At 39.3% G+C, this 26,199-nt stretch overlaps 1 protein-coding gene across 3 annotated transcripts in view; it reads right to left on the reverse strand.

Annotated features, from left to right (window-relative positions):
- The window catches only part of PPM1L (protein phosphatase, Mg2+/Mn2+ dependent 1L), a 281,955-nt gene that overhangs the window by 216,516 nt on the left and 39,240 nt on the right, over positions 1–26,199 (reverse strand). The window contains exon 1 of one of the 3 annotated variants that reach the window (XM_044383522.3): positions 16,250–24,595. The exons of 1 other annotated variant lie outside the window; for it this stretch is intronic. In XM_044383522.3, the coding sequence (XP_044239457.1) occupies positions 16,250–16,279 (30 nt within the window). In that variant the 5' untranslated portion in view covers positions 16,280–24,595. One more of the 3 variants, XM_057316098.1, reaches the window with a different exon arrangement.

Below are 26,199 nucleotides of genomic sequence, written 5' to 3' on the forward strand. Positions count from 1 at the left end.
ATCTGTAATCAAGAAAAGCATTAAGAAAAATCAAAGGCAGTAAACAACTAGATAAAGAACAGAAAACAACATTAACTGGTTTCTTGTAAATTAGAACTCCCCTGAACTTTGTCTCACCAAAGGCTATGCTGGCAACCTTCCAGGCATACAGAGCTTGTACAAACGATGCATACTAATTTATGTAAATTGGGTTTTTTTTTTTCTCTTGAGATAACAGAAGACAGTTTCAATCTTATGAGTAGTGACTTTTTTTTTACTTTCTTTGTCTTCTAAGATTCACTTTTCATATTTCTTTTGTCTTATGGTTTTTGTTTGTATGTTTTCCCCTTTTGAGCTCATGGTCTCTTTTTCCTCCAAATTTTTATTTAAATTTGTATTAGTTAACATACAGTATAATATTAGTTTCAGGTGTAGAATTCCATATCCCCACCCACCTGCCCTCCAGTAACCCTCAGTTTGTTCTCCATAGTTAAGAGTCTGTTTCTTGGTTTGCCTATCTTTTTTCTTCCCCCCATGTTCATTCAGTTTGTTTCTTAAATTCCACATATAAGTGAAATCATAAACTATTTGTCTTTCTCTGACTGACTTATTTCTTAGCATAATACTCTCTGCCTCCACTGACATCATTGCAACATGCAAAAGAATGAAACTGGACCAATTTCTTGCACCATACACAAAAATAAATTCAAAATGGATGAAAGACCTAAATGTGAGACAGCAAACCATCAAAATCATAGAGGAGAACACAGACAGTAACTTCTTAGACATCAGCCATGGCAACTTCTTACTAGAAATGTCTCCTGAGGCAAGGGAGACAAAAGCAAAAATAGACTAGTGGGACTTCATTAAGATAAAAAGCTTCTGCACAGCAAAAGAAACAATCAACAAAACCAAAAGGCAACCTATGGAATGGGAGAAGGTATTTGCAAATGACGTATCTGATAAAGGTTTAGTATCCAAAATCTAAAAGAACTTATAAAATGGAACACCCAAAAAACAAATAATCTAGTTAAGAAATGGGCAGAAGACATGAATAGACATTTTTCCAAAGAAAACATACACATGGCTAATAGACACATGAAAAGATGGTCAACATCATTCATCATCAAGGAAATACAAATCAAAACTACAATGACATATACCTCACACCTGTCTGAATAGCTAAAAACAACACAGGAACAAAAGGCATTGGCGAGGATGCAGAGAAAGGGTAACCCTCTTATACTCTTGGTGGGAATGCAAACTGGTGCAACCACTCTGGATAACAGTATGGGAGTTCTTCAAAAAGTTAAAAATAGAGCTATCCTACAATCCAGCAATTGCACTACTATGTGCTTACCCAAAGGATACAAAAAAACTGATTTGAAGGGATACATGCACTCTGATGTTTACAGCAGCACTATCAACAATAGCCAAATTATGGAAAGAGCCCAAGTGTCCATCGACCGATGAATGGATAAAGATGATGTGGTATGTATATGTGTATGTGTGTGTGTGTGTGTATTCGCTATATATATATATATATATATATATGTGTGTGTGTGTGTGTGTGTGCAGAAAGAAAGAGAGAGTGGAATATTACTCAGCCATAAAAAAGAATGAAATCATGTTCTTTTTCTTAAACACAGTCCTTTTTTGAATATTCTTCTTTTTAGATATTCTAATTCAACTTTTCTTAATTTTTTGCATTCAACTTTATGCACTATAAGGCCTGGGATAGTGCCTTAAACATAACAGATACTTCAGCTGTTTGTTCAATAATTGTAGTAGAGTATCTGTGGACAGCCCAGCCATTTCAACATTGTTAGATCTGGTGCGTGTTAGCTTTCATTACTACTAAAACATTTTCACCATTGTGGGACTACATAAATTATGACTTACACTTGGGTAATTTCTATTTGACCACATTTCAAATTGAAATATGCCTTCCAACCTATATTGCTCACAGGTAATTACTATCATTATGCTCAACAAAGTTAGGAAGGGGGGCGCCTGGGTGGCTCAGTCAGTCCAGCATCCAACTCTTGATTTCGGCTCAGGTCGTGATCTCAGGGTGGTGAGATTGAGCCCCACAATGGGCTCCGCATGGAGTCTGCTTAAAACTCTTTCCCTCTGCCCCTTCCCCCTCAAATAAATAAATCGAAAGAAGGAAAGAAAGAAAGAAAGAAACAAACAAACAAAGAAAGAAAGAAAGAAAAGAAAGAAAAGAAAAAGGAAGAAAGAGAGGAAGGAAGAAAGAAAGAGAGGAAGGAAGGTTAGGAAGGAAGTTTACTTATGGAAAACAAGCAGGCAATTTTTTAAAAAGAGAGACTTTTAAGGAACCTAAAGACAATGGTATTACATTAAATACTAAATGCACAAACCAAAATTTTTGGACCCAGAAACACTCTCGTTATACATAAACATACCCATAAATTATATACATAATACACACACACATACACACACACAAATACATACATACACATACGTGTAGATGGATATGAAACAGATATAAAATATCTAATAGATATAAAATATCCCTAGGAAATTTTTCCTTTGAAAGGACCCTAATCATGCCAGGTGTCCTGTAACAAAAAGCAATTACTAAAAGAGCAAAGATCAGAGAAGATAAGAACTATTTTAGTTTATTTAAATGATAAGAGCTCTGAGTCCTTTAGATTCAAGAATCCTGGGAATACTTCATTGTGTTCATTAAAAGAACACTAATTTCTTCATACAAAGAGTATCTCATTTGATGATTGCCAAGAGGTCAGCTTTTGTAAAGAAAAGCTAAAATGAAAAGATTTTAAAAGAATGACAGTTGCGTTGGGTGATTTCTCCAAAATCTTAAATAGCATATCATTAATAATAATCACTGTTATAAAACAAGTACAAAAAATAAACACATACACACTGTATTACAAATCTTTTCCAGATTATAATAAAAAGCCTAGAAGCTACGTGGCACGGTGGGAAGAACACAGTCTCGGCCACTAGAAGATGTCAATTCTGATTCCACCTTTGCCCCTTCATTCCTAAAGCTATCAAGAGAATTAAATACAATGACATAGGTAATACAGTCACTGCAATACCTAACACATAGCAAGGGCTCCATAAATAATAATACCACTACCATTAAAATAAGGCACATTGAATTCATATTTAGTTTTGTACTCTCTCAAAATCCTACTAGAATGTAATGGGATTCAAAATAAAGAAAGAACCCCACAAATATAATGAAAAGAGAAGAAAAGACAATAACAACAAAATTTGGGGAGCTGGAAAGCAAAGGAATGGGTCATAACTAAACTAGCAGAGTCAAGGCTGAATCCTAGATCTCTTCCAGGACTCTTAGCTGTACTGTTTTAAACTAAAATGTATCAAAGAAATCTAATTATTATAGTTTTATTATATTAAAACATTCTTATCTAGGGGCGCCTGTCTGGCTCAGTCGGCAGAACATGCGACTCCTGATCTCAGGGTCGTGAGTTCAAGCCCCGTGCTGGGGGTGCAGCTTACTTTAAAAAAAAAAAATCAAAAACAAAGCTATCTTTAAAATGCCAGCTAAGCAAAAAGATTTTGAGGTTACATATAAAACTGCAATCCATTGTTTCAGACAGTATCTGACAATAACACTGGAGATAAGAATTCTAATATATTTCCATTTTTTAACTGCAGAAATAAAGAAAAAACAAATTCTTAGAATTGGGCAAATTCACCAATAAACAAAACAAATTAAAATGAGGGGTTATAATAGCTTCAGAGATGGCATAAGCATTACATCAACTAGCTACCAAGTTGAAGGTTCTCAAAGAGCGAGAAAGGCTCACCAAGTAAGGACTTTTTATAATTAAATTTCCCAGTTCCCAGTACCAACAACACATACACACTGATGGGTCAAAACCTAGATAGAACAGAGGGAGGAAAAGTGTGTGCTTTGGGAGGTGGTTCTCCTACATCACATACTGCCTTGCCCCTGTCTACACTAGCACTAGTCTATAAAAGCCTGGTCTACAAAATATAGGCTCACTTCCCATCTGTCAAGTTCAAGAACACTCTCTGCAATGCACACTGATGAAAGCGTAAATTGGTGCAACCCATTTGGAGAACAATTTAATAATATCTAATAAAGTATAAAGTGTGCATATCTTACCACCTCACAATTCCACTCCTACAAATATATCCTAAAAACTCTTATACATGTACAGGGGTGCCTAGGTGGCTCCGTCGGTTAAGCATCTCACTTCAGCTCAGATCATGATCTCAGAGTCCTGGGATGGACCCCAGTGTCAGGCTCCCTGCTCAGCGGGGAGTCTGCTTGTCCCTCTCCCTCTCTGTCTGCCCCTCCTCCCACTTATGCTCACTCTCTCTCTCTCTCTCAAATAAATAAATAAAATTAAAAAAAAAAAACCTTCTTGTATGTTTATGAAAAGAAACATGTACAAAAATGTTCATAGCAACATTGTTTATAGTACCGAAACATAGAAAACACTGAAATATCCATTAACAGGAAAAGAGAGAAATGAATCATGATATAGCCACACGATGAACAGCAGTGAAAAGGACTGAACTAACGCTACATGCATCAACATGAATGAATCTCATAAATAACTCAGCTAAATAGAGCTGCAAAAAAATATACACAGCAGAATACCATACATATAAAGTTTAAGACCATATAAAATGATACTATAAATTTCTTAGAGATACATACATATATAGTTTTGGTTTGTTTTTTTTTAAAGGAATGATACACAGCCAATTTAAATAGTGAAGTTACTATTGAGGCTGAAAAGAAAGAAATGAAATCAAGGAACAGAATACAGGGGCTAATATATTTAATTTCTTACACTAGGAAGTATGACTATGGGAGTCTAATGCATTAAATTTTATATCCTTTTGCATATCTTTTTATGTCTTAAATATTTTACAATAAAAATTTAAATCTCATATAAAAATTCTGAGACTCTCTAGCTTTGTAGCACTAAATGTTGTAAGTATGAAAGCAAATAAAACCAACAGTGATTTCATCATCATGCACCTTATCTAAACATGTGTGAAGAGTCAATGAATAATAATTCTGTGCCACAATGGCAATGCAATAATCCATTCTCTCTTAAATCCAACCCCATGTAGTTCTTCATTCCGCTGTCATTGCTCAGGTTATGTCTCATCATCCCTCACTTTGAACTGGTCACCTCACTTCCTTTCTTGCCCACCTCCTACCTGGACTCCATATTGTCCCCGCTGTCTGCTTTAAAAAATCACTTCAACATACAGGTGACCAACAGACACATGAAACGATGCTCAACATCACTCATTATCAGGAAATGCAATTCAAAACCACACCTGTCAGAATGGCTAAAATCAAAATCACAAGAAACAAGTGCTGGTGAGGATGTGGAAAAAAAGGAACTCTTATGAACCAATGCAAACTGATGCAGCCACTGTGGAAAACAGTATGGAGGTTCCTCAAAACACTAAAAATATAAAATACCATATGATCCAGTAATTCCACTACTGAGTATTTACCCAAAGAATATGAAAATATTAACTCAAAGGGATATATGCACCCCTATGTTTATTGCAGCATTATTTACAATAGCCAAATTATGGAAGCAACCCAATTGTCCATCAATAGATGAATGGATAAAGAAGCTGTGGTGTATACATACTGGAATATTATTCAACCATAAAAAGAATGAAATCTTGCCATTTGCAACAACATGGGTGGATCTAAAGGGTATAATGCTAAGTAAAATAATTCAGAGAAAGATAAGCACCGTATGATTTCACTCATATGTGGAACTTAAAAAACCAAACAAAAAAGAGACAAGCCAGGGGTGCCGGGGTGGCTCAGTTAGTTGAGTGGCCAACTCTTGATTTCAGCTCAGGTCATGATCTCAGGGTCCTGGATCTAGCCCCACATTAGGCTCCACACTCTGCGGAGAGTCTGCTTGAGTATTCTCTCTCTCCCTCTCACTCTGCCCGCCCCACTGGTCACTCATTTATGCTCTCTCTCTCCCTCAAATAAATAAATAAATCTTAAAAGAGAGAGACAGGGAGAGAGACAAGCCAAGAAGCAGACTCTTAACAAACTCATAGTTAACAGAGAGGAGATAGGTAAGGGGATAGGTGAAATAGGTAAAGGGGATTAAAAACACACTTGTCGTGATGAGTACCAAGAAACGTACAGAATTGTTGAATCACTACATGGTACACCTGAAGCTAATGCAACACTCTGTGTTAACCATACTGGAACTAAAATTTTTTTAAAAAATGAGAGAAAAAGTCCTTCAAAATAAGACACAAATAGATCTACCTAGTAGATCAAAATTAGTGTCAGTGTTCTAGTTCTTGGCATTGGTTCATAGGTATTACTTACATTATTAGTACATTAAAAAAAAACTAATAATAAAATGACCGATGATGCAGTTTGTCACAAAGCAAAGATTATGATCAATCTAATTCTACATACGTAAGGTCCGTTTAAAAAATAATAATAATAATGGTGTCAACCTAGCTCTACAGGCTAATCTACCTTCCCTCATGGATCTTACAAGCTAGTGAATAAAGAAAGAAATTTACAAAAGTAATCCATAAAGTTTACAGTATGTTAGGCAGTGGAACGTATTTTGTTTACTACCAGTTAGTTACATAAGCTCCAAGAGGGCAAGAAATTTTTCATTATTGTATCCCCAGCACCCAGAATACCACCTGAAACACAGTAGGTGATCAATAAATATTTGTTGAAGGAGTGATCAATAGATGGCAAAATAAATGTTCAGCAAACATTCACTGCTACTGCCCTATCACTGTATCTGTCATATGGCCTTCCCTACTACACATTCAATGATAATGGGAAATGAATTTTGGAAAGGAAAAGCATCTTGCCTTCAACAATGCTGGAATCTGAATGAAAACTTAAGTCTACAGGCTAGACCTCCACCAAGTGATTTCTTATGAAATGAACTATTCAGTTTCTTATGCCACATTCAATGAGACTATGTAATATCACTAATCACATATCTCAGCATATCTTACAAAAAATTTTTTTAATTTTAGAAATGTTTTTGTTATGATGTAAAAGAAAAAATTTAGACCATTTGAGAGTAAGCAATCTGGCTGAAGTCAGACCTATTAAAGACAGAGTTAGTATTCTAGGACTCACAGTATCACTTCAGACTTAGCATTACCTTCTACCATAGTAATGATACTCAGTATACATTCCTGAATTTCTTCCCATCTATTGTTCAACTTTGCCACCCAGGTAGTTCAACAGCTATATATCCATCACTTTGACCACATTATAAATATCAAGGCAAGACTTCCGGCAGCACACAAAAAGAGACAGGGCAACAGAAGTTAGAAGTTACCATGCACAAGTAAAACAAAGGAAGGCTTGCTTTTGCTTGTCCCAAAACATATCAGAAGACACTGCAAAATGATGGCAGAAGAGAAGCAGGCTGAAAAGACCAACGGCAGTCGAAAAATACAGAGAATCAGATTTTTAATAGGATGACTGCTATATTTTTCTGTGGGCTATATTATTTTTCAGAATTTAAAAAACTATCAGTTGATTATTGTAGTCAGTATTTTGGTGTACTAGGAATGCTACTAAATGGGGTAAGGAACTGAAAGAAATGTAGGGCAGTGACTCAATAACTCAGTTGGACATCAGATCAAAGGCATTCCAATTTACTAGAACTGTGTTGCAAATACTAGACAAAGGCTTTCAAACAAATACGCTGTCTGCGCAATCATGAGTAAGGCACTAATTTCATACAAAACATGTCCTATTCTCCTTAAGATTATACTGGTCTCAACTTTACCACCAACCTTTCTTAAGCGGCAGTTTTGTCTTTGCTCCATAACCTTTTCTTTGTGTTTGATACTGCTCTTGAAGAGTTCCAAACTTCCTGACAATTCTGGTGTGCTGAGTTCACTTTGATACGTTTGCAGCATCTGGCAACCTTAAACTTTTCCTTCAAAGTCTTTCTTCCTGGAGCTTCCCCGACTTGTGCATTTCTGGTTTTCTCATACTACAATTCTACCTCTCTTTAAATTATCCTTTTTCTTCCATCTGCTAACTATCCCTTGATGAACAGACTGCATTGCATAGTCTTAACCAACAGCTCCACATAATTGATTCTCAAATCTCTACTTCCAGGCCCTGTCCCCACGATCCATCCAGGTTATAGCCAATAACAGATACTTACCTGGCCAATTGTCTCCTCAATCTAAATATGTCCCAAACTGAACTCACCCTCTTCCAAACCACCCTCACCTCACAATCAAACCAGCTCCCGTTCTCAACTTCTCTGTCTTCATCAAAGGCACCACAACTCTCTCAGCTCCTAAGATGCAGATCTTCAGTCACCTTTGCCTCTCTGTCTCCTTCAGCCCATTAAGGTACTGAAATCTTTATTTATGGAGACAAAATCAGGAAATGATCTACAAAACTGGAAGAAAAAGAAAAGTGCTACCACAAAAAAAAAAAAAAAAGAAAAAATAGTCTGAATATTAAAATATCGGGATTTGTCAACTATTACTACGGTTTGAAGACAGATATTTGTAAGTATATGCTGTGTAAAGATTCAGATGTGTGGCTATCATACACATCCAATTACTGTCTCCTCCATTTTAGAATTTCTTATCTTCATAGGCACCCCCTCCGGCCTACTCACCAACACCACTGTTCTAGTTCAAGCTTTCCTCACCTCACACCTTAACAAATCTTGCCCCTCTTCTCATCCACTTTGCCCATCAACCTCTAAAATCAACCAGTGCTTCAAATTTATTTTACCATTCACTTGCCCAAAGACCTTCAATGACTCTTCAAACTCCTTAGTCTGGCACATAATCTTTTTTTTTTTTTTTTTGCATATAATCTTAGAGTCCATTCTGCCACTGGGATTGGGAGCCCTTCTACCTTAGAAATATCCTCACAGTTCACAGATTGAAGGTGCCCATGCAGGTGTGAGATCAAGAAATGACTGGTAGACCCAACTCACATATATAGCTTCCTTCTTTATTCTCTTTCTCTCCTCTTATTTTTCTCCTCATAACTTTTCTTCTTTTCTACCACTTTTTTGTACTTCTTCACCTTCTTCTCTATGCCAATGGCACCAGCAGGAATTTCTAATCTGCAGTTATTCTAAGCACTAAAAAGACTGACCGTTGTTCTAGTCAATAGTTCCTGGTAAGAAAGACTCAGATATGGGGTGCCTGTCTGGTGCAGTCAGAATAGTATGTGACTCTTGATCTTGGGGTGTAAAGATTACTTAGATAAATCGATAAAAACTTGGGGGAAAAAAAGGAAAGAAAGGAAGACTCAGACGTAACCGAATGGAAAATGGAAGGAAGGAGATCTTAGCTGTGGAATAACCATGTATCCAAGCTTCTCATTGCAATCCTAAGACAAAGTCTGGAGTAAGGTCATACAAGCTCCCGTATCTGATGATGGAGGCCTCACTGAGGATAGAGAATATGCCTTGCTGCCCATTTATTCAGGAACACAGAAGAAGCATGAATATAACATCTCTCAGTATAGTTTTCTAGATTTGCCCTATATCTCATCAGAAGCTAGACAGAGTCCTCGGTTTTTTCCTCCAGTATAGATAAATATCACATGGAAAAAAACTCAATATAAAATAAAGGAATCTTGGGAAATTTTTAATATTATCTACCCCTGCCCCAACAAACCAAAGGTAGTTTTTCTTTACAGAGCCTGTAATTCATTGGGTTAAAAAACATACTTTCTCTGCCTTTCATAAATTTCACATTTCAACTGTATTTTCCTCTTAGGCTGGATTTACATCTTCGAAGGAAAATGAATTTCCTTTCTCATTTCATAAAAACGTTCTGTTTTTCACGGAAATGAAATATAACAAACAATTCTCACTGTACTCACAAATATCTAAAGTCCCAACCTGAGGTCTATGGGTTTCACCTAAAAATGAAATTGCTGTTGATCGCAGAGATATCATATACATACATACGATTCACACCTTTTTCCTTAGTCCTGATACTTTTTAGTCCTAAGAAGGAAGAATCACTTCAACTGATATCCAGGTATTTTTAAACTTGTCCGTTCCTCTATCTCTTCCTGAGTTGAAGGAAAATTGGGGGCTCTATGCAAAAGGCAAGACCATGTGTATTCTGACAGTGTATCCTTGTGAGAATGCAAAAAGCAGAGGGGAGAAAGATGACTTCTCAGTAACTGAGGAGTAGTGTTTACATTTAGGATTTCTCTTCCTTTCAGTTTTTAGCATATAGTTCAACACACTACCCTTCCTAGAAAAAAAAGGACCAGGACCCAAAATACTTATAACCTTCCATTGCTCCCATTATCAGTCCACTGGATTGAATGTAAAACCTCATTCAGAACCCTGCCCTAGGCAAAATGTAAAATGTTTGGTTTATTTTAGCAAAGCTCCCTTTCTGCATTCTTCACCCTTCCCCTTCTCTTTGATTGTAACTGTATATCCCAGGAATCTGGTGCTCCCTGCACAGCCCCTAGGAATAACTTCTAATGGTAGAATATTAAATATTATATTATGAGAATAGAAGGACACTTATTTATCAGAAGAATACTTATTACTAAGCACCAACTATGGACCACTCGGGCCTTCCTCAAAATATCAATCATTGTTCCTGGAAAAGTTCTGTAATCAAAATTTCTTGGTGTTTTTTTTCTTTTTAACACTGGATTAAACAGGTTTCTCAGAACATTTAATATGCTAATGAGCACCCAGGACTCTACAAGAGGCAGCTCTGACATACAGGGAATCCCAGACTTGTTGGACCAGCGCTATTTTCAATGAACATGTACTTGCTGCTCTGCAAAAGGGTTTGGAAGAAGCTGTGCTCGGAGAATTCAGAGAAAGCAGAGCGCATCTATGTTGGAGTGGAAGGATTAGAAACAGCCTCATGGGAGAACATTTGAGCCAGGTTCTAAGGATGGATACAATGTGACTGTGCAGAAATGGGAAGAAAGGCACAGACGCCAAGTGTGGGGCAGTCATGGCAGCACCTCTCCGATCACTCTGTCATCTGCCCTGCCCTGGGCTCCGGGCCGAACCTAGTCGGAGGCAGATCTATTGTTCAGACCGCACCAGGCCCGAGGCAGGCATGAAGACACAGCTCCAAAGTGGAGGGGGAGCAATGAAACATTAGGGAGGAGAAAAGAGGCAACTTCCTGGTAGAAAGTTGTGAGCTAACTTCCCATCCTCCCCTACTTCCTTCCAAATATTTCCTTATTTAACTCGCTTTGGTCTAAGCAAGTTAATACATCTTGCCAGTTGCTGTTTTTAAATGACAAATCCTTTTCTATGTATCTATAAACAAAGTTTCCCAAATGTGTAAACTATACTAGTGCCCCACTTTGTTTCAGATGTAGAGATCTGCATGTCAAGTTTTCAAACATTATCGCTTTCTAGCACAAAGGAGATACACTGTGTGTAGATAATTCCAATAAATCAAAACCATTCCCTTCACTTCTGAATCTCTCAGGCAGGGATTATTAAAGAAAAATACTTTTGAATTTCAAAATAAATATTTGTCTTAAATGTATGCATGCAGTTAACCAATGGGCTAAATTTGCTCTAGAAGTATGAAAAGAAGGGTGCCTGGATGGCTCAGTTGGTGAAGCGTCCAACTCTTGATTTCAACTCAGGTTGTGATCCAAGGTCATGAGATCGAGCCCTACGTGGGCTCCCCCTCAGTATGGAGTCTGCTTGAGATTCTCTCTCCCTCTCCTTTCCCCCTGCCCCTCCCCCTGCTCACACACGTTCGTACTCTTTCTAAAATAAATAAATAAATCCTTAAATAAATAAATAAAACTAAGTGTGAGGAGATAAGGAGTACTTGTTAGTATTCGTAGAACAGTGCTAAAAAACCCACTTCAATGTATATTTACTGAAAAACAACAACAAGAAACTTGGAAAATGTAAAAAAAGAAAAAATAGGCAAAGAAAAAAATTGAAACTACCATGAGATAACTACTATTTAATAATTTCTTTAAAACTGAATTTTGAGGAATGCCTGGATGGTTCAGTCAGTTAAGCGTCTGCTTTCGGCTCAGGTCCTGGAATTGGGTCCCACATGAGGCTCCTTGCTCTGCAGGGAGTCTGCTTCTCCCTCTGCCTGCCGCTCCCCCTGCTTGTGCTCGCTCTCTCTCTCATTCTCGGACAAATAAATAAAAATCTTTTTAAAATAATAAAAATAAAAATAAATTTTGATCATTTAAAATAGATTTTATAAAGTTGGGGTAAAACATCCACAACATGAAATTTGCTCTCAACTATTTTTAAGTATACAGTTCAACGACATTACGTGTACAAAATCGATTTTCACATCCAGAAAACTTGGGTTTCTCAGGCCAGGTCAGAAGAGCCATTTGGCCCTTAAACAACAGCAACAAAAAAACTATTTATTGATAATACATAGGGGGACAAAAGAAATATCCTCACAGAATACTTAAGTAACATCTTAATAAAAACTTCGATCCTTAAAGGGAAATGGTACATGAATAAGAGGCGTTATAAACATCATCTACTTTCTGACAAGGTTGGCAAGGACCTTCTCACATTCGGGTTTCTTCACTTCCTGCTAAATACAGCCATGTGCTAGAGGTGCAGAGCCCTAATTCAGCATTTGCTATCTGTACTCGGTGTGAGAGATCCTGGCAAGCAGCCCGGTTGCTGAGGTCACACACCAAGCACTGCTGTAAGGCCACGCTTGCCCAGCAGCCTTACGCTTCCAGGAAAAGGACAACGGCCTGATCTTTGCACACACCTCTCAGAATCTCATAGGTTGGGTGTGGGGGTCCATAGGAACAATCTGTCAAGCTTTTCCTTGGAAACTCAAGCAGTGCCTAACTACATAGCCAGAGAACCTCTCAGCCCCAATCATTCCAAAACAGCAAGTGTAAAGGAGACTTTTTCTAAAACCACACCCACAACTTCAGCCCAGGTGCTCTCCTCCCAGAATGCATGCCTCTGAGTCTTCCTGGTATAAAGCAGAGATGTTGTCTATTTTGCTTTATTTAGAAAGAAAAAGAAACAACAGTTTAAATTCCCTGCCTAAAGTCACCTGGAAATCACAGTGACAATAGGAAAGGGACAATTAAGAAGGATCAAATTCTTTTTTGGCCCTGTTAATGCGCACACTGTCTTTAAGGAAGAAGAGGAGAAAGGAGGGGAGAAAGCATAGTTCTTGGCAGCAAATCAAAGGCTCACATGTTCATATATATTTGGATTAAGTGCCCAGTACTTAGGCTCGAAGACAAACTATCTTTAGGCAGCTGAGGAGCACTGAAAGCATCAGAAGAGTGAGCTAGAAAAAAGTGTCCTCATCAGGGTCTGAAGCAAGGGCCAGCTTTGGAGGAACCACAGCAGTACCACAGTCCAGGGGAACCTGGTCTGGGACTGAAGTGATAAGATGATGCCTGCTCGGTGCCAACCAAGTGCCCAGCATGTCCTCTGCCCATCTGCAGACAAGCCTGTTGCAATCCTTTACAGCTCTTGACAGGCTTCACGAATAATCAAGAATTATCATTTGCTATGATCTTATAAATGCAAGGAACAGAGTCACAACCCTGAAACCCCGAAGAAGCTGAGGCTTTAGAGAAATAAAGTAACTTTGGGATGCCTGGGTGGCTCAGGTGGTGAAGTGTCTGCCTTCAGCTCAGGTCATGATCCCAGGGTCCTGGGATGGAGCCCCACATCGGGCTCCTTGCTCAGCAGGGAGTCTCCTTCTTCCTCTATGGTCTGCCTCTCTCTCCCCGCCCTCTCTCTCTCTCTCAAATACATAAATAAAATCTTTTAAAAAATAAAAAAAATAAAGTAACTTCTCCTGAGGTTCTCAGGTAGAAGCCACACAGCCAGGATTCAGAACCAGGTCCATTGAGCTCTGAAACCCAGGCCTTTTCCACTCTTTCTCTGTTCTTGACTCCCCAGAGGGCACAGTTTAGAAAGTCCAATTTAAGCTCATAAAGAGAAAGATCTTATATTAAAATGGGAGTTGGCAAACATTTTCTGTAAAAAAAGAAAAAAAGTGAATATTTTAGGCTTTGTAAGCTATGCCGAATATTCATTTTTATTTTCTCTTATAACCCTTCAAAAACATAAAAACCATTCTTAGCTCCTGAGGCTATACAAAAACCAGCCAAGGCCCAGTGTGCTGAGCCCTGTGTTAGAACACAGGATCCAAGCAAAGCTCAGTGATTCTGATGGATGAGAACTGTGGCACTGACTCAATGTCTTAATTTACCAAGGTGCTTTTGCTTCAGGGTGGGGAGAAAAGAGGAAGCTAGGAGAGAATCAGTACCCAACCTAGTTACTTAATATACATTCTATTATTAAGTGTAAAGAATAACAGTCTCTTACTTGAACTCCTTCATTAGAGTAGTTGTAGAAGCTATCCTGCATTTATTTCATTTATTTCTTCTTTCCATATCCATGCCTTTGCCTATTCCAAGTTAGGCATTAATCTGTCACTGAAAAACAATTCTTTCTGCAGTCTAATTAAAACTGACTATTTCAGAGGGCCATAATATAATGAACAGAAACGTAGGTAGATTTGAGCTGACCATGGGCTCTTTCAATATGACCAAGGGCCTCTGGGGTTCTGCTATTTGAAATTATAGAAAATATTTTCCATTCACTTTATGACACTTGTAAAACAGGCTTTTGAACACTCCCTGCAACTTAAAATAACCATCAAGTCGACCTAACAGATGTTGCAAACTGGATCCAGTTCATCAACACTAGAGCACATAATGAAATGCATTTCAAATGACATTCAGATTTTGCTATGCAAGGCAAAATCATGTACAGTTTATGACCTCCTTAATTGTCTTAGATACTGAACTTGCAACCAGGATTTGCTCTCAGACCCTCCATAAAGCATACACTAGTCCTGTGCCCTGTCAATTGGCTGGCTAACCTCTGCCTTGGTCTGGGCAATACAACCTTAGTGCCAAGTCCAAGTGTTTCTGGTTAAAGTATTTTCAACTCTGCTGATTCATGCCCAGCTGCTTGGTAACTACAGACTGGAAGCAGAAGATGGCCACTAGGGACCAATTTAACAGCAACAAATGTTATTTTCACTGTTAAGCTAAACAAGTTGGAAGCCAGAAGGCGACAGATTCCAAAGACTGGTACCTTATCTCATAAGCCTGTGTGTAGAACCACGTAGCCCATTCTACAGATAAATAAATACAGGCCAATTTTAATCACAGGAACAGCTAGCAAATTGGAACAAGAGTGAGAGCAATTAAAATGCTCCCTTCTAGGATTTTGCTCCCTTTGTCCAACTGCATAATCCCCTCCTGTGAAACACAGGGCAGTCAGGAAAAAGAGCTCGCCTAAGACCTACTAACGCAGATAAACAAAGACTGGAGAAAGCGACCAACTGAAAAAGCCAATAACATGGTGCAGTCAAGAAAGGAAAGTGCTTCCTTGTGTACAAAGGGCATGGCAATTTCAGTCATAATGAAGACACCAAGCAGAGAAAGGGAAGGAGTCAGAAGTGAGCTCCTCCCAAGGACTTGTAAATGCGCTAGGCATTTTACATACAGTACATGATATAATCATCATTAACTCATAAGATAGGAAGCAGTACCCCCATTTTACAGATGGAAAAACTGAGCCTCGCAGAGAAACTTACCCAAGATCACACAAGTAGGAAGTGCCAGGGCTGGCATTTGAACTGAGTCTGTCTGGGACCAAACCTGCCCTTTCATTCCATCAGACTTTGTCACCCACAGGAGTAGACAACATTCAGGAGGAGTCAGACAGACAAGTTGTATTGGTAAGCAGCAGGTCTCCAAGCTCAGGCCAGGAATCCACTGTCCCAGGAGAGAGACAGCAAGTACAAGCCAGGACACAAGTGCCATAGGAGCAAATGACATCATACTTGGCACCAATAATCTTCCCAAAGTCAGTTCCCAAGGCCCAGCACTGTCAACATGAAGCTAGAAACCAGGGCACCAAGCAGGGAAGGAGGAGAGCTGAGACTCAGTTGGCACTATGGGAGTCCAGAGGGGTCACCTGTCTTGACTCCAGGTAACCTGGACTCCACTGACTAAGAGGCTGAAGCTGTTTAAATATTGTCCATCTTGGCTCCATATTGGTCCAAGAACTAAAGTTGAGTCTTCAGATTAGAAACGTGGCATGGTGAAGAAGAGGAAGTAGAGGCTGGGGTTATTAGGTAGAACTGGCCATTTTTTACTTCAGGGCCACAGCAAATACCATCAACTCACCTTTCCATCCGTCATGTTGATAACCTTCATCGAAGGCCAGATCTCCACAATCAAAGAACAGAGTGAATCAGGATACTAATCTAAGCAAACTCAAGAAAAAAGAAGTATTTTTTTGCCAGAATTAAATCAGAATTTTGTATTTCCAAACACAGGAGCCTCGTGCTGGCAGAGCTGGGCCAGGGGAGCAGATTCTGGGAAGAACACTGGTGCCAGGCACAGCGACATTAGCAGCTGGCATCCCTCCCCTGCCCTTGTTGCCAGTACTCTCACCCTTCTGTGGGCCACTGCCTACCACTTCTTCACCTAAGTCATCCAAGCAAATGTATGAAGCCAGTCCCAGACCATGGGAGGCAGAAGGGAAGGCAGCTGGCCGCAGAAGGAGTCAGCAGAAGGACAGGTGTCCAGGAAGCAGAAAATGCCTCCAATGGCGACCTTCCTCTCCTCTCCAGAAAGATGGAACTGCTCTACAAATATGGGACGGGGCGGGGGGGGAGGCAGGATTTCAAAATTCAACACCTGATTCACTAGGCTACGACTGAAGAGAGATCCAGCTAAGTGTGCCAGGCTGACTAGGTGATTAATCAGTCACCTTCTCTGCCCTATGATGGAACACACTGTGTCAAGACATGAAATTCTATCCCAGGTGTCCTCAGGTCCCTGAAGGTGACACCCTGGCTGGGCAGAGCTTTGGGTCTGGCCCTTCTGGGCTAGCTACCTCTCTCTCCAGGACAAGTAATGCTCTTGCTCCTGGTCTGGGAATGAGCCAGCCGGGGTGGGACTGGAAAATGAGGCCACAGCTCCTGGCCAGGGCTCCCCCAGGCAGCTCCTGCACCTCTCCAGTAGCCCAGCATCTCCCCCACCCTCCTCCCATAAGGAGAATCCCTGTGAAGAGAGGTCAGAACAACCGGATCCCTCCCTTCTAGGCTCTGTTAGCCCAAAGAGGAAAACAAAAGTAGAGTAAGCAGGAAATTTCTAGAAAAGCTAAAATACTACAGCAATAAAGTACTATTGCTAGAGTCAATCTAGATAAATCAGCTTTCCCAGTAAGATAAATGGGAAGTTTTAAAAAGATATTTGCTTCAGACACAAAAGATTAATTGGAAGAGATCTTCTAATCATAGAGATAAAAGAAATCTCAAGAAGTTATCCAGTCAGACAGAGAGTAGCCAATCTTCATAAAAATCTCCTCAAAAAGAGATCACACAGTTAATACCACTAAGAGTCTTTATAAACAAGAAATGATTCTTTAGACATAAATCCCTAAAACTCCCTTAATTTTAAACCAAATGCCTACTACCTCATTCTCAGTGGAGACAAAAATAACCATCCACAAAAAAAAGTGCCCATGCAGAAATTCTTTTGCCTCAGTCTATTCTTCTCCGACATAAAGACAATCCCAAGTCATAAATGTTTCCTCAATTCTTTCACTATTTCCTTTCTTTTTTTACTGAGACCTCTCCAAACTAATCATGAGCTCAGGACTGATCATTTAATTACCAGACAATGCAGCTGGTGATAGCTTTCACCAAGTTAAAATGGCTTTGATCCCAAGTGTGTTTTCCACACGACACCAATTAATGTTTTGGCTTTGTCTATTTTCCAACTAGCAGTTCCAATATAAAACAAAAAAGAATATGCAGAAAAGAGAAGCAGTTGGTACTGGAAACTCAACAAATGCCTGAGCTAATTTGTAGAGTGACTGAAAAATAATTCACTTGAATTTTAAATCAAAATGCAGCAACGTGGAAAATGGCACATGGCTACACAACATAAACTACCAAAATTATAAAAAGCTGTTAATGTACTGCACCTGACATTGCTGTTAGCTATCCGTCACCATTACACCTTGCAACATTATTTGACCGTTGTAAGAGGAACTGTTTCTTGAAAATAGGTTCCTACTTATTTAAAGGCCCAGCTGCTGCCAAAGTTAAGTAAAAATGTTCATCCCAGAAGAACTCTCTTAAAATCATCACGAAATGTTCTAATCCCAAGCTAAAATCATGGCAAATTTCTTTAGATTACCCTAGTCAAACATCTTAGACCAGTGGCTCTCAAATGCACATTGGAACCACCTAAGGAACCGTATGAACTACTAATTCTGGGACCCCATTCTCAGATTCTGATACAATTGGTCTGAGGTGAAGCGTGGATACTGAGATTGTTTAGAACTTCCTGGATGATTCTACGGTACAGCTAAGGTGGAGAAGCCACTGCCTCACACAATGTTAAACCTATCAATTAATAATACTGTATTGTAAGATTACCGTGAGCCAAGAATTGTGATTGACTGAGTAAAAGGAAAGTAGGACAGACTCTGCCTTCAAGGCCCTCAATCTAAGGGAGAGAAAGACATGTAACTCAACAGTTGCCACACAGTGTGCTAAGTGCTACGACCAAGGCACAAAGAACAGTAAAGGGGGCCTGGGGGAGGGGTATCTAACATGAACAGGCAGAGAGGGAGTGGTAGCTTCTCAAATACCATGACCAAGCTGAGTCTTGAAGGCTAAGTAAGAGTCAGTCTACCATGAGGAGAAAGCAGGGAAAGGCATCACAAGAAGAGAGATTAGAATGTGCAAAAGCCCAGAAGCTGGGGAGGACGACTCTCTCCTTAGTGTTCTGCAAGCTGTTCTTTTACAGGTAAAGCAGATAAGGATATGAATACAAGAGGGCAATAAGACTGGAGGGGTTTTCCAGGGTGCCTAGAGGGCCCCATGGATAATATACTTGAACCAAGTACTCGGAGTGTAAGCAGCAGCTAGTATGGCAGACCGCCCAACCCAAGGGGTGGGGGGCTGTTTCTTCTTAGCTCCAGCCAATGTGAGAATAAAGGCTCAATACTGACACATCTTCCAGATTTTCAAGGGATGCTGAGAATCTGGTCCTTATGTGAAATCTACAGGTTTTTAAATGCTGAGCAGGACAAATAAACATATCTACAGGCCAGATACTGCCTATGGGCTTCAGGTATGGGCTATATCTTTTCATTACATTATGAAAAATTACTGAGGGATTTGATCGTTTTTTTTAAAAAGATTTTATTTGCAAGCAATCTCTACATCCAACGCGGGACTCAAGCTTACAACTCTGAGATCAAGAGTCGCCTGCGCCGCCGACTGAGCCAGCGCGCACGCGCGCCTTACTGAAGGATTTTAAAGGAAAGAAGAGGGTAGTGTCCAATTTAGATTTCATTATGTTTTCCAATATGAAATTGAACTGCAGTGCTGCAGACAGCAATCTGACAAGTCCACCAGCACAAAGCTTTACCCCCACAGGAATGACAGTCAAGGTACCACTGTTCTGAAATTAGGCCTCTACTTTTTCATTTCTCAGATTTAATACAGGACCTTCTGACTTTTAACTGTAGGGAGAAAAAAACAATCTGGCAAATATTAAGATGTAGGTAAAGACTACACTTACTAGGCTTCAAGGTGATATAAATTACAGTCAGATTTGAATTACATATGCCGCTGGAGTACAGAGGTAGTAATAAACAAAAAATCACAGATGACCTGCCAAACTGAGCTAGGGCGCTAGGCCCTGGGCGGTGATCCTCTGCGGGCTGGGAACACAGCCGGCTGCCCAAGCAGGGCAGCTGGACTGGATGGGGTGGAAAAGCCAGATGCCAGGAGAAGGTCACCCGGTCCCCAGAGAGAACTTTGCTTCTTCCATTTGGGCCCTTCCCCAATCTCCTCCCCAAGGTCAATTTCCCAAATGTAAAGGAGGAGGCAGATCCCTTACACATGATGATCAGTTGCCAGGTAATGTAAGGGCCAACTGCAAATGTGAATTCTCTGCACCCTCTCTAGCAGTTGGTACCTATTTAAAGTCACAAGGCAAAGCCCCATGCATGGCAAAAAGAGCACTTACAGAAGATCCTCCAAGACACCTAGAACACGTGGCTTAAGTTTGGCAGAGGAGTGTTTCACAAATACAGTTGTCCATAAACAAAATACAGGAACAACAACATTTGTATGACCTCACAGATTCGATTAGGAGAAAAAAAATCCTAAATCAAAAACTGAGCAGTGGTAAGGGACGCATCATAGATACACAGCTACACCTGTTTCTCAAATCAAATAAATGGGCAGAAGTACTGTCCAAAGAAAGACAGACTATTCTGTAGAGAGCTACCTGGTTGATTTTTTTCTTCAAGTTTTAACAAAAAGAAAAAACATATCATTACTATGTCTGGTAAAATGCCTGGAGTCTCTGCATGCCATTTCTAATTTTAGATATGGAAATGGGATTCTCTCAGGCATTCTGACTTTCAAAGAGGGGTTGTTGAACTGCGAGATATAGAATCTCTGAAAGCTTGAAATTATACAATAACATTTATAATTCAGCGAAAACAATTGTCCTCTCTTTCATAAGGAAGAAGTTATTTAAATTACATTTAACAATCCCTATGCTGAGTCTCTCAAATATTTTTAAAGATTAAATATTAAATTCAATATTACATAAACTCAAAAAAAGATCTCTAAAGGCAGAGAAGGGAAAATACCTTTGAATATGAAGGCTCAGCTTAATTCGAAAAATTGTTCTCCATCCATCAATTGTCATGCATAATTAAATAGCTAAATAAGGAAATAATAGCAGTGAAATCATTAGAAGAGGGTTTTTTTTTTCAGTGAGACAATAGTCACCTCAGGGAACCCATAAAGCCTGTATTAGAAAGGATTGTATGTTAGAATATATCTTATCTAAACTTGTCTGCCATACTGTTTTCATTTTTCCTTGACACAGAAACTAATATTTGTGCAAAAATTACCAGTGGTTTCTTTAAAGTATGGGACAAGTTTTTAATTTTTAAAATTTTTATTGAAAGAAAATATAACTTTGATTAAACAAATCATCAGATGCTGGAAAGGGTTGGTCTGGCAAGGAATGAGGCCTAGATTAATGGTACCACACAGGAAAGAAGGAAAATAAGCATGTGCCTGCCTACTGGGGCAGACGAGAAAAACAAACCAAAACCCCAACTCTTTGTATTTCGTATTATTCCTGATTTAGCTTCTGAGTAGCACCCTAAATTTCTCCTATGCATATTTTACACTGAGTGTTGAGTTATCCCCAGGGTTTGCTTTAATGCTGCAGCCCGACCAGCTGGCAAGCTCGGTTTCTTCTATTCACCTGTGTAAGATTTCTGAAAAATCTAGGCATCTTGCAGTTACTTCATGGAGGGAATTTTGCCATTCTCTTTCTTAACAGAGTCCATATTCTACCTCCAAAGAGCCTATGCAACCACACCAGCGTGATGAGTAGTGAGATTTTTTTCATTTAAAATTTTTTTTAATTGTACTTTTTTAACCAGAACTCTGTATTTGTTACTTTTAAAAGGGACATTGCCCCAGCAGGACTATTGCTTTTGTTGGGATAAAAGTGAGATTTAAACTCAGGTCTCTGTGACTTTCCAAAACCATACCATACCACACTGTCTTTCTATCGTAACTTTATTAGGCACATTTATCATTTGTGCACCTTCTTGTATCTGTATTTCTTTTTTTTTTTTAAGATTTTATTTATTTATTTGACAGAGAGAGACAACCAGCGAGAGAGGGAATACAAGCAGGGGGAGTGGGAGAGGAAGAAGCACGCTCCTACTGGAGGAGCCTGATGTGGGGCTGGATCCCAGAACGCCGGGATCATGCCCTGAGCTGAAGGCAGACGCTTAACGACTGCGCCACCCAGGCGCCCCTGTATCTGTATTTCTGTACCTATATTTGCACCTGTTTTCTGAGATGCATCTGCGGCCCATGTGCTCCTCTACAGGAATGCTGTGAGGGCTGAATGAGAACAGGGCTCAGTAAACCCTAGTGCCTTTCCTATCTTTTAAGACCCGATTGCCTACCTTTTTAAAAAGCAGGAATTCTAACTGAGCAGATTTTTGCCTGCATAGGATCACAATGGTATCTTTAAACCCTGATTCTGAAGTCTGGTTTGCAGGTTTCTAGCCACTAGCTTAATGGCATACCACAGCCTAGCCACATCATGACCACATCCTTCCCTACTAATCACATGACGGAGCACTGTCACAGATCCCAGAGAATGCCTGGAGTGGGGTTGGGGACCCTGGGTAAGAGAAAGTAGAGCAAAACCATGAGGGCAGAATTGTGAGAAAGCTACAGCTTTTGAAACATTGTGGAATCAAAAAGACAAAGATGAGCCTTTCCAATTTACAGAATTGATTCAGGAAAGAGAAGTTTGTAGAGTTAATTCCTAGGACAAAACATCTAAGTAGGGTCCTGCTGGGCAGGACCCTGGTTAACCACCAAGATGCCTTCTATGAAGCTACAAAAAAATATTTCTGATATCTCTGAAGCTGAGCAGGGCTGGTGGGGGTGGGGCGGTGGGGAGCTAGAATGGGGGAGGAGGTAGTGAGGGGGGTGGAGACTGGAGCTCGCATTCCCAGTGACCAAGGCAATGGATAGAAATAGCTCTAGCCCAGATTAGACAGTGGCTGGAAGTAGGAGAAAGTGGAAGGAGAGCTGGAAATGGCGTATAAACTCAAACTCTGTGTGCCACTGAGCTAACCAGGATTAAGCAATGTGACTATCTACTTTGTAGAGAATATAAGACCCCAAATTCCCATACACTACGGAGAGTTAAATTTATCTCAGGCTGAGACACCGTGAGAGAGGAAAAATACTAAAAGAAAAATGCACTGGAGGAAATGGACAGTTTGGGGGGGAAAAAAAAAGCAACCTGCAAAGTCCCCTGAGTACAGCAAAGAGAGTACAAGTTACCTTGGCACAAACAGCCAGGCACTGCTCTGCGGAGGACTGTGCTATGCCAAGCTGCATCACAACAACCCAAGAACCCCTTGGCACAGGGGAACAAACATAGTTTGAATTATTTGCTGATGTACCAAAAACTCAGAAAACGTAGATGGTTCTGCTTTAAACACTCCTCATTGTGTGAACGGCTGTGGACGGGCAATCTTAGATCGGATAGTGTTGTCCATCCCAGGGTGCCAGAAATAAAATATTCCTACTTCTCTAGCCCCACGGGATATAAAATCCACTTACTTAACAAATTTTGCTTTGTTCCAAGTGCAAAATGTCCTTCAAAGCAAAGGTTTTATTTTCATATTTCAGAGAAGACTGGCCCTAAAATGGATAAACCTCCTAGATAAAAATCATGAATGTTTGGGATGGTCTCGGTAGGTACGGTAAATAATGTGGTAAATATTTTAGCTTTTTCTCTTATCATTCATTATTCAAAGGACAAAAAAACCCTGCCGTATGAATATTAGTAAACATTTAATAAATCTCATCATTCCCACACTGAAAAGACTTATTTATAGGTCTATGTTTTCTCAAATAAATTATGAAAGCAAAGTATAACACTCTCAGAACAGGCGGTACTAAACAGAAAATGAAAAACACTGTGCAGTCTTATTAAAAAAAAAAAAAAGCCAGAAGTCATGAAACAGCTCATAAAAAATTTGCTTATCAAAGTTTGCTTTAAAAATTGTTTAAACTGTTTATCATTCTTCCATACCTGAAATAAAAAGATAATATGTGAAAGCCATAGAATTCATAAGGATACCAGATTTTCCTGTTCTTTGAATGCTTTATTAATCCAAAGGGGACCAGGTACAGAAACAGAGGTAAAGCACAAATAGAGCAGAAATAAAACAGCATCTTAGGTGAGGTTTTAAAGATTCATGGCAAGGGGCACCTGGGTGGCTCAGTCGGTTAAGCGTCTGCCTTCAGCTCAGGTCATGCCTGGGATTGAGCACCAAGTCCTCCTCATAGTCAGGCTCCCAGCGCAGCGGGGAGTCAGCTTCTACCTCTCCCTCTGCCGCCCCCATGCTCTCTCTCGCTCACTCTCTCTCTAATAACTAAATAAAATCTTTAAAATAAAAAAAAAGATACATGCCAAATCATTTGGCTGACAAGTGTAATTATCATTAGATTGCTAAAATTAAAATGACCACAACTCCAGTTGTTTAAATATTGCGTACTATTTAATATTTAATTTTCTTTTTAATTTTAATTTTCTTTTGACTTTAATTTTTTTAATTTAATTTAACTTTCAATATTTAATTTTTAAAAAGCAATTCAGATTTTTTTCCCCATAGTAGTCAACTGGTTTTTGATCACAAAATATCTCTTGACGCCAATTTAGGTTATTAAGAAAATCTACCTCAGTATTTCATGTATGTCAACTTCTCCATAAAAAGAAAAAAGTACTGGGATTTTGACAATCAGCTGAAGGTCACAAAAAATTGATATAAGTAGAATATAGGACTCTCCCTGTTTTCCCAATCCACCACACAACAGTGACCTACAGATGGTAATGTTAATGATATAATTAGAAGTTCTCTAAAATTAAAACTGCATAAAGGAAAAAAGCCTCAGAAGCAATCATATTTTAATATAAAACAGTGAAGGCTAAAATTGGTCACTAAGTTGAATAGTATTTTGAGGCAATAACAATAAGGGACAATTTAAGTATTTTAACTATTTTTTAAATTCAATCCACATGTTTTTTTCTTGAAAAACTCAAAAAATGTAGCATGAATAAAAAATAATATTAAGTAAATTAAAATAAATTAATTAATTTAATTAAATTAATATTATTTTTTATTCATGCATCTAACAAATATTTATTGAGTACCAAAAACAGGCCAAGTATTGTCCTAAGCACTGAGCAATATGGCAATTAGCAAAGAGTCCCTGTCCTTATGAGACTCCTATTCTAGTGGGGAGATAAAGACAGTACAGAAACAAAAATATGCCAATAAATGCTGAGTGGCATGGGAAAAAATAAGCAGGGCAAGGAAGTTAGGAAGTACCAAGAAGTGGACAGCAAGTCCTATTTCATATACAGTGGTCAGAGAAGGTTTTTCTTTTTTTTTTTTTTTTACATTTTATTTGTTTATTTATTTTTTAGAGAGAGAGTGTGTGTGAGTGTGCCAGGGGAGGGGCAGAGGGAAAGGAGAGAAACAATCTTACGCAGACTCCACGGCCAGTGCAGAGCCCTCCCTACATGGGGCTGGATCTACCCTATGACCCAGCCATTGCACTACTGGGTATTTACCCCAAAGATACAGACGTAGTGAAGAGAAGGGCCATATGCACCCCAATGTTCATAGCAGCATTGTCCACAATAGCCAAAGCGTGGAAGAAACCGAGATGCCTTTCAACAGATGACTGGATTAAGAAGCTGTGGTCCATATATACAATGGAATATTACTCAGCTATCAGAAAGAACGAGTTCTCAACATTTGCTGCAACATGGACGGCACTGGAGGAGATAATGCTAAGTGAAATAAGTCAAGCAGAGAAAGACAAATATCATATGATTTCTCTCATCTATGGAACATAAGAACTAGGAAGATCGGTAGGGGAAGAAAGGGATAAAGAAAGGGGGGGTAATCAGAAGGGGGAATGAAGCATGAGAGACTATGGACTATGAGAAACAAACTGAGGGCCTCAGAGGGGAGGGGGGTGGGGGAATGGGATAGACTGGTGATGGGTAGTAAGGAGGGCACGTTTTGCATGGTGCACTGGGTGTTATACGCAACTAATGAATCATCGAACTTTACATCGGAAACCGGGGATGTACTGTATGGTGACTAACATAATATAATAAAAAAACATTAAAACAGAAAAAAAAAAAAAACAGTCAGACACTTAACCTACTGAGCCACCCAGGTTCCCCCAGAGAAGGTTCTTTTGATAAGTGACATATGAATAGAGACCTGAAGGAAGTGAAGGAACAAGCCACGTGGATATCTGGGAAACATGTTCTAGGCAAAGAGAAGAGTGAATGCAAAGGCCATGGGGCATGAACACACTTGGGGTGTTGAGGCTTAGAAAAGATCGGAAGAGTGAGCATGGTGGGGAAATGGTGGGAAAGGAGGTCCTTTGTTTATTCTGGATAATCCAAATTATATGGAATTAACTGGTTTCAGTGGGGGAAGGATAAGAAAAGCAGGA

The sequence above is a fragment of the Ursus arctos genome, unplaced genomic scaffold, assembly GCF_023065955.2.
Source record: "Ursus arctos isolate Adak ecotype North America unplaced genomic scaffold, UrsArc2.0 scaffold_20, whole genome shotgun sequence".
Classification (NCBI taxonomy): Eukaryota; Metazoa; Chordata; class Mammalia; order Carnivora; family Ursidae; genus Ursus; species Ursus arctos.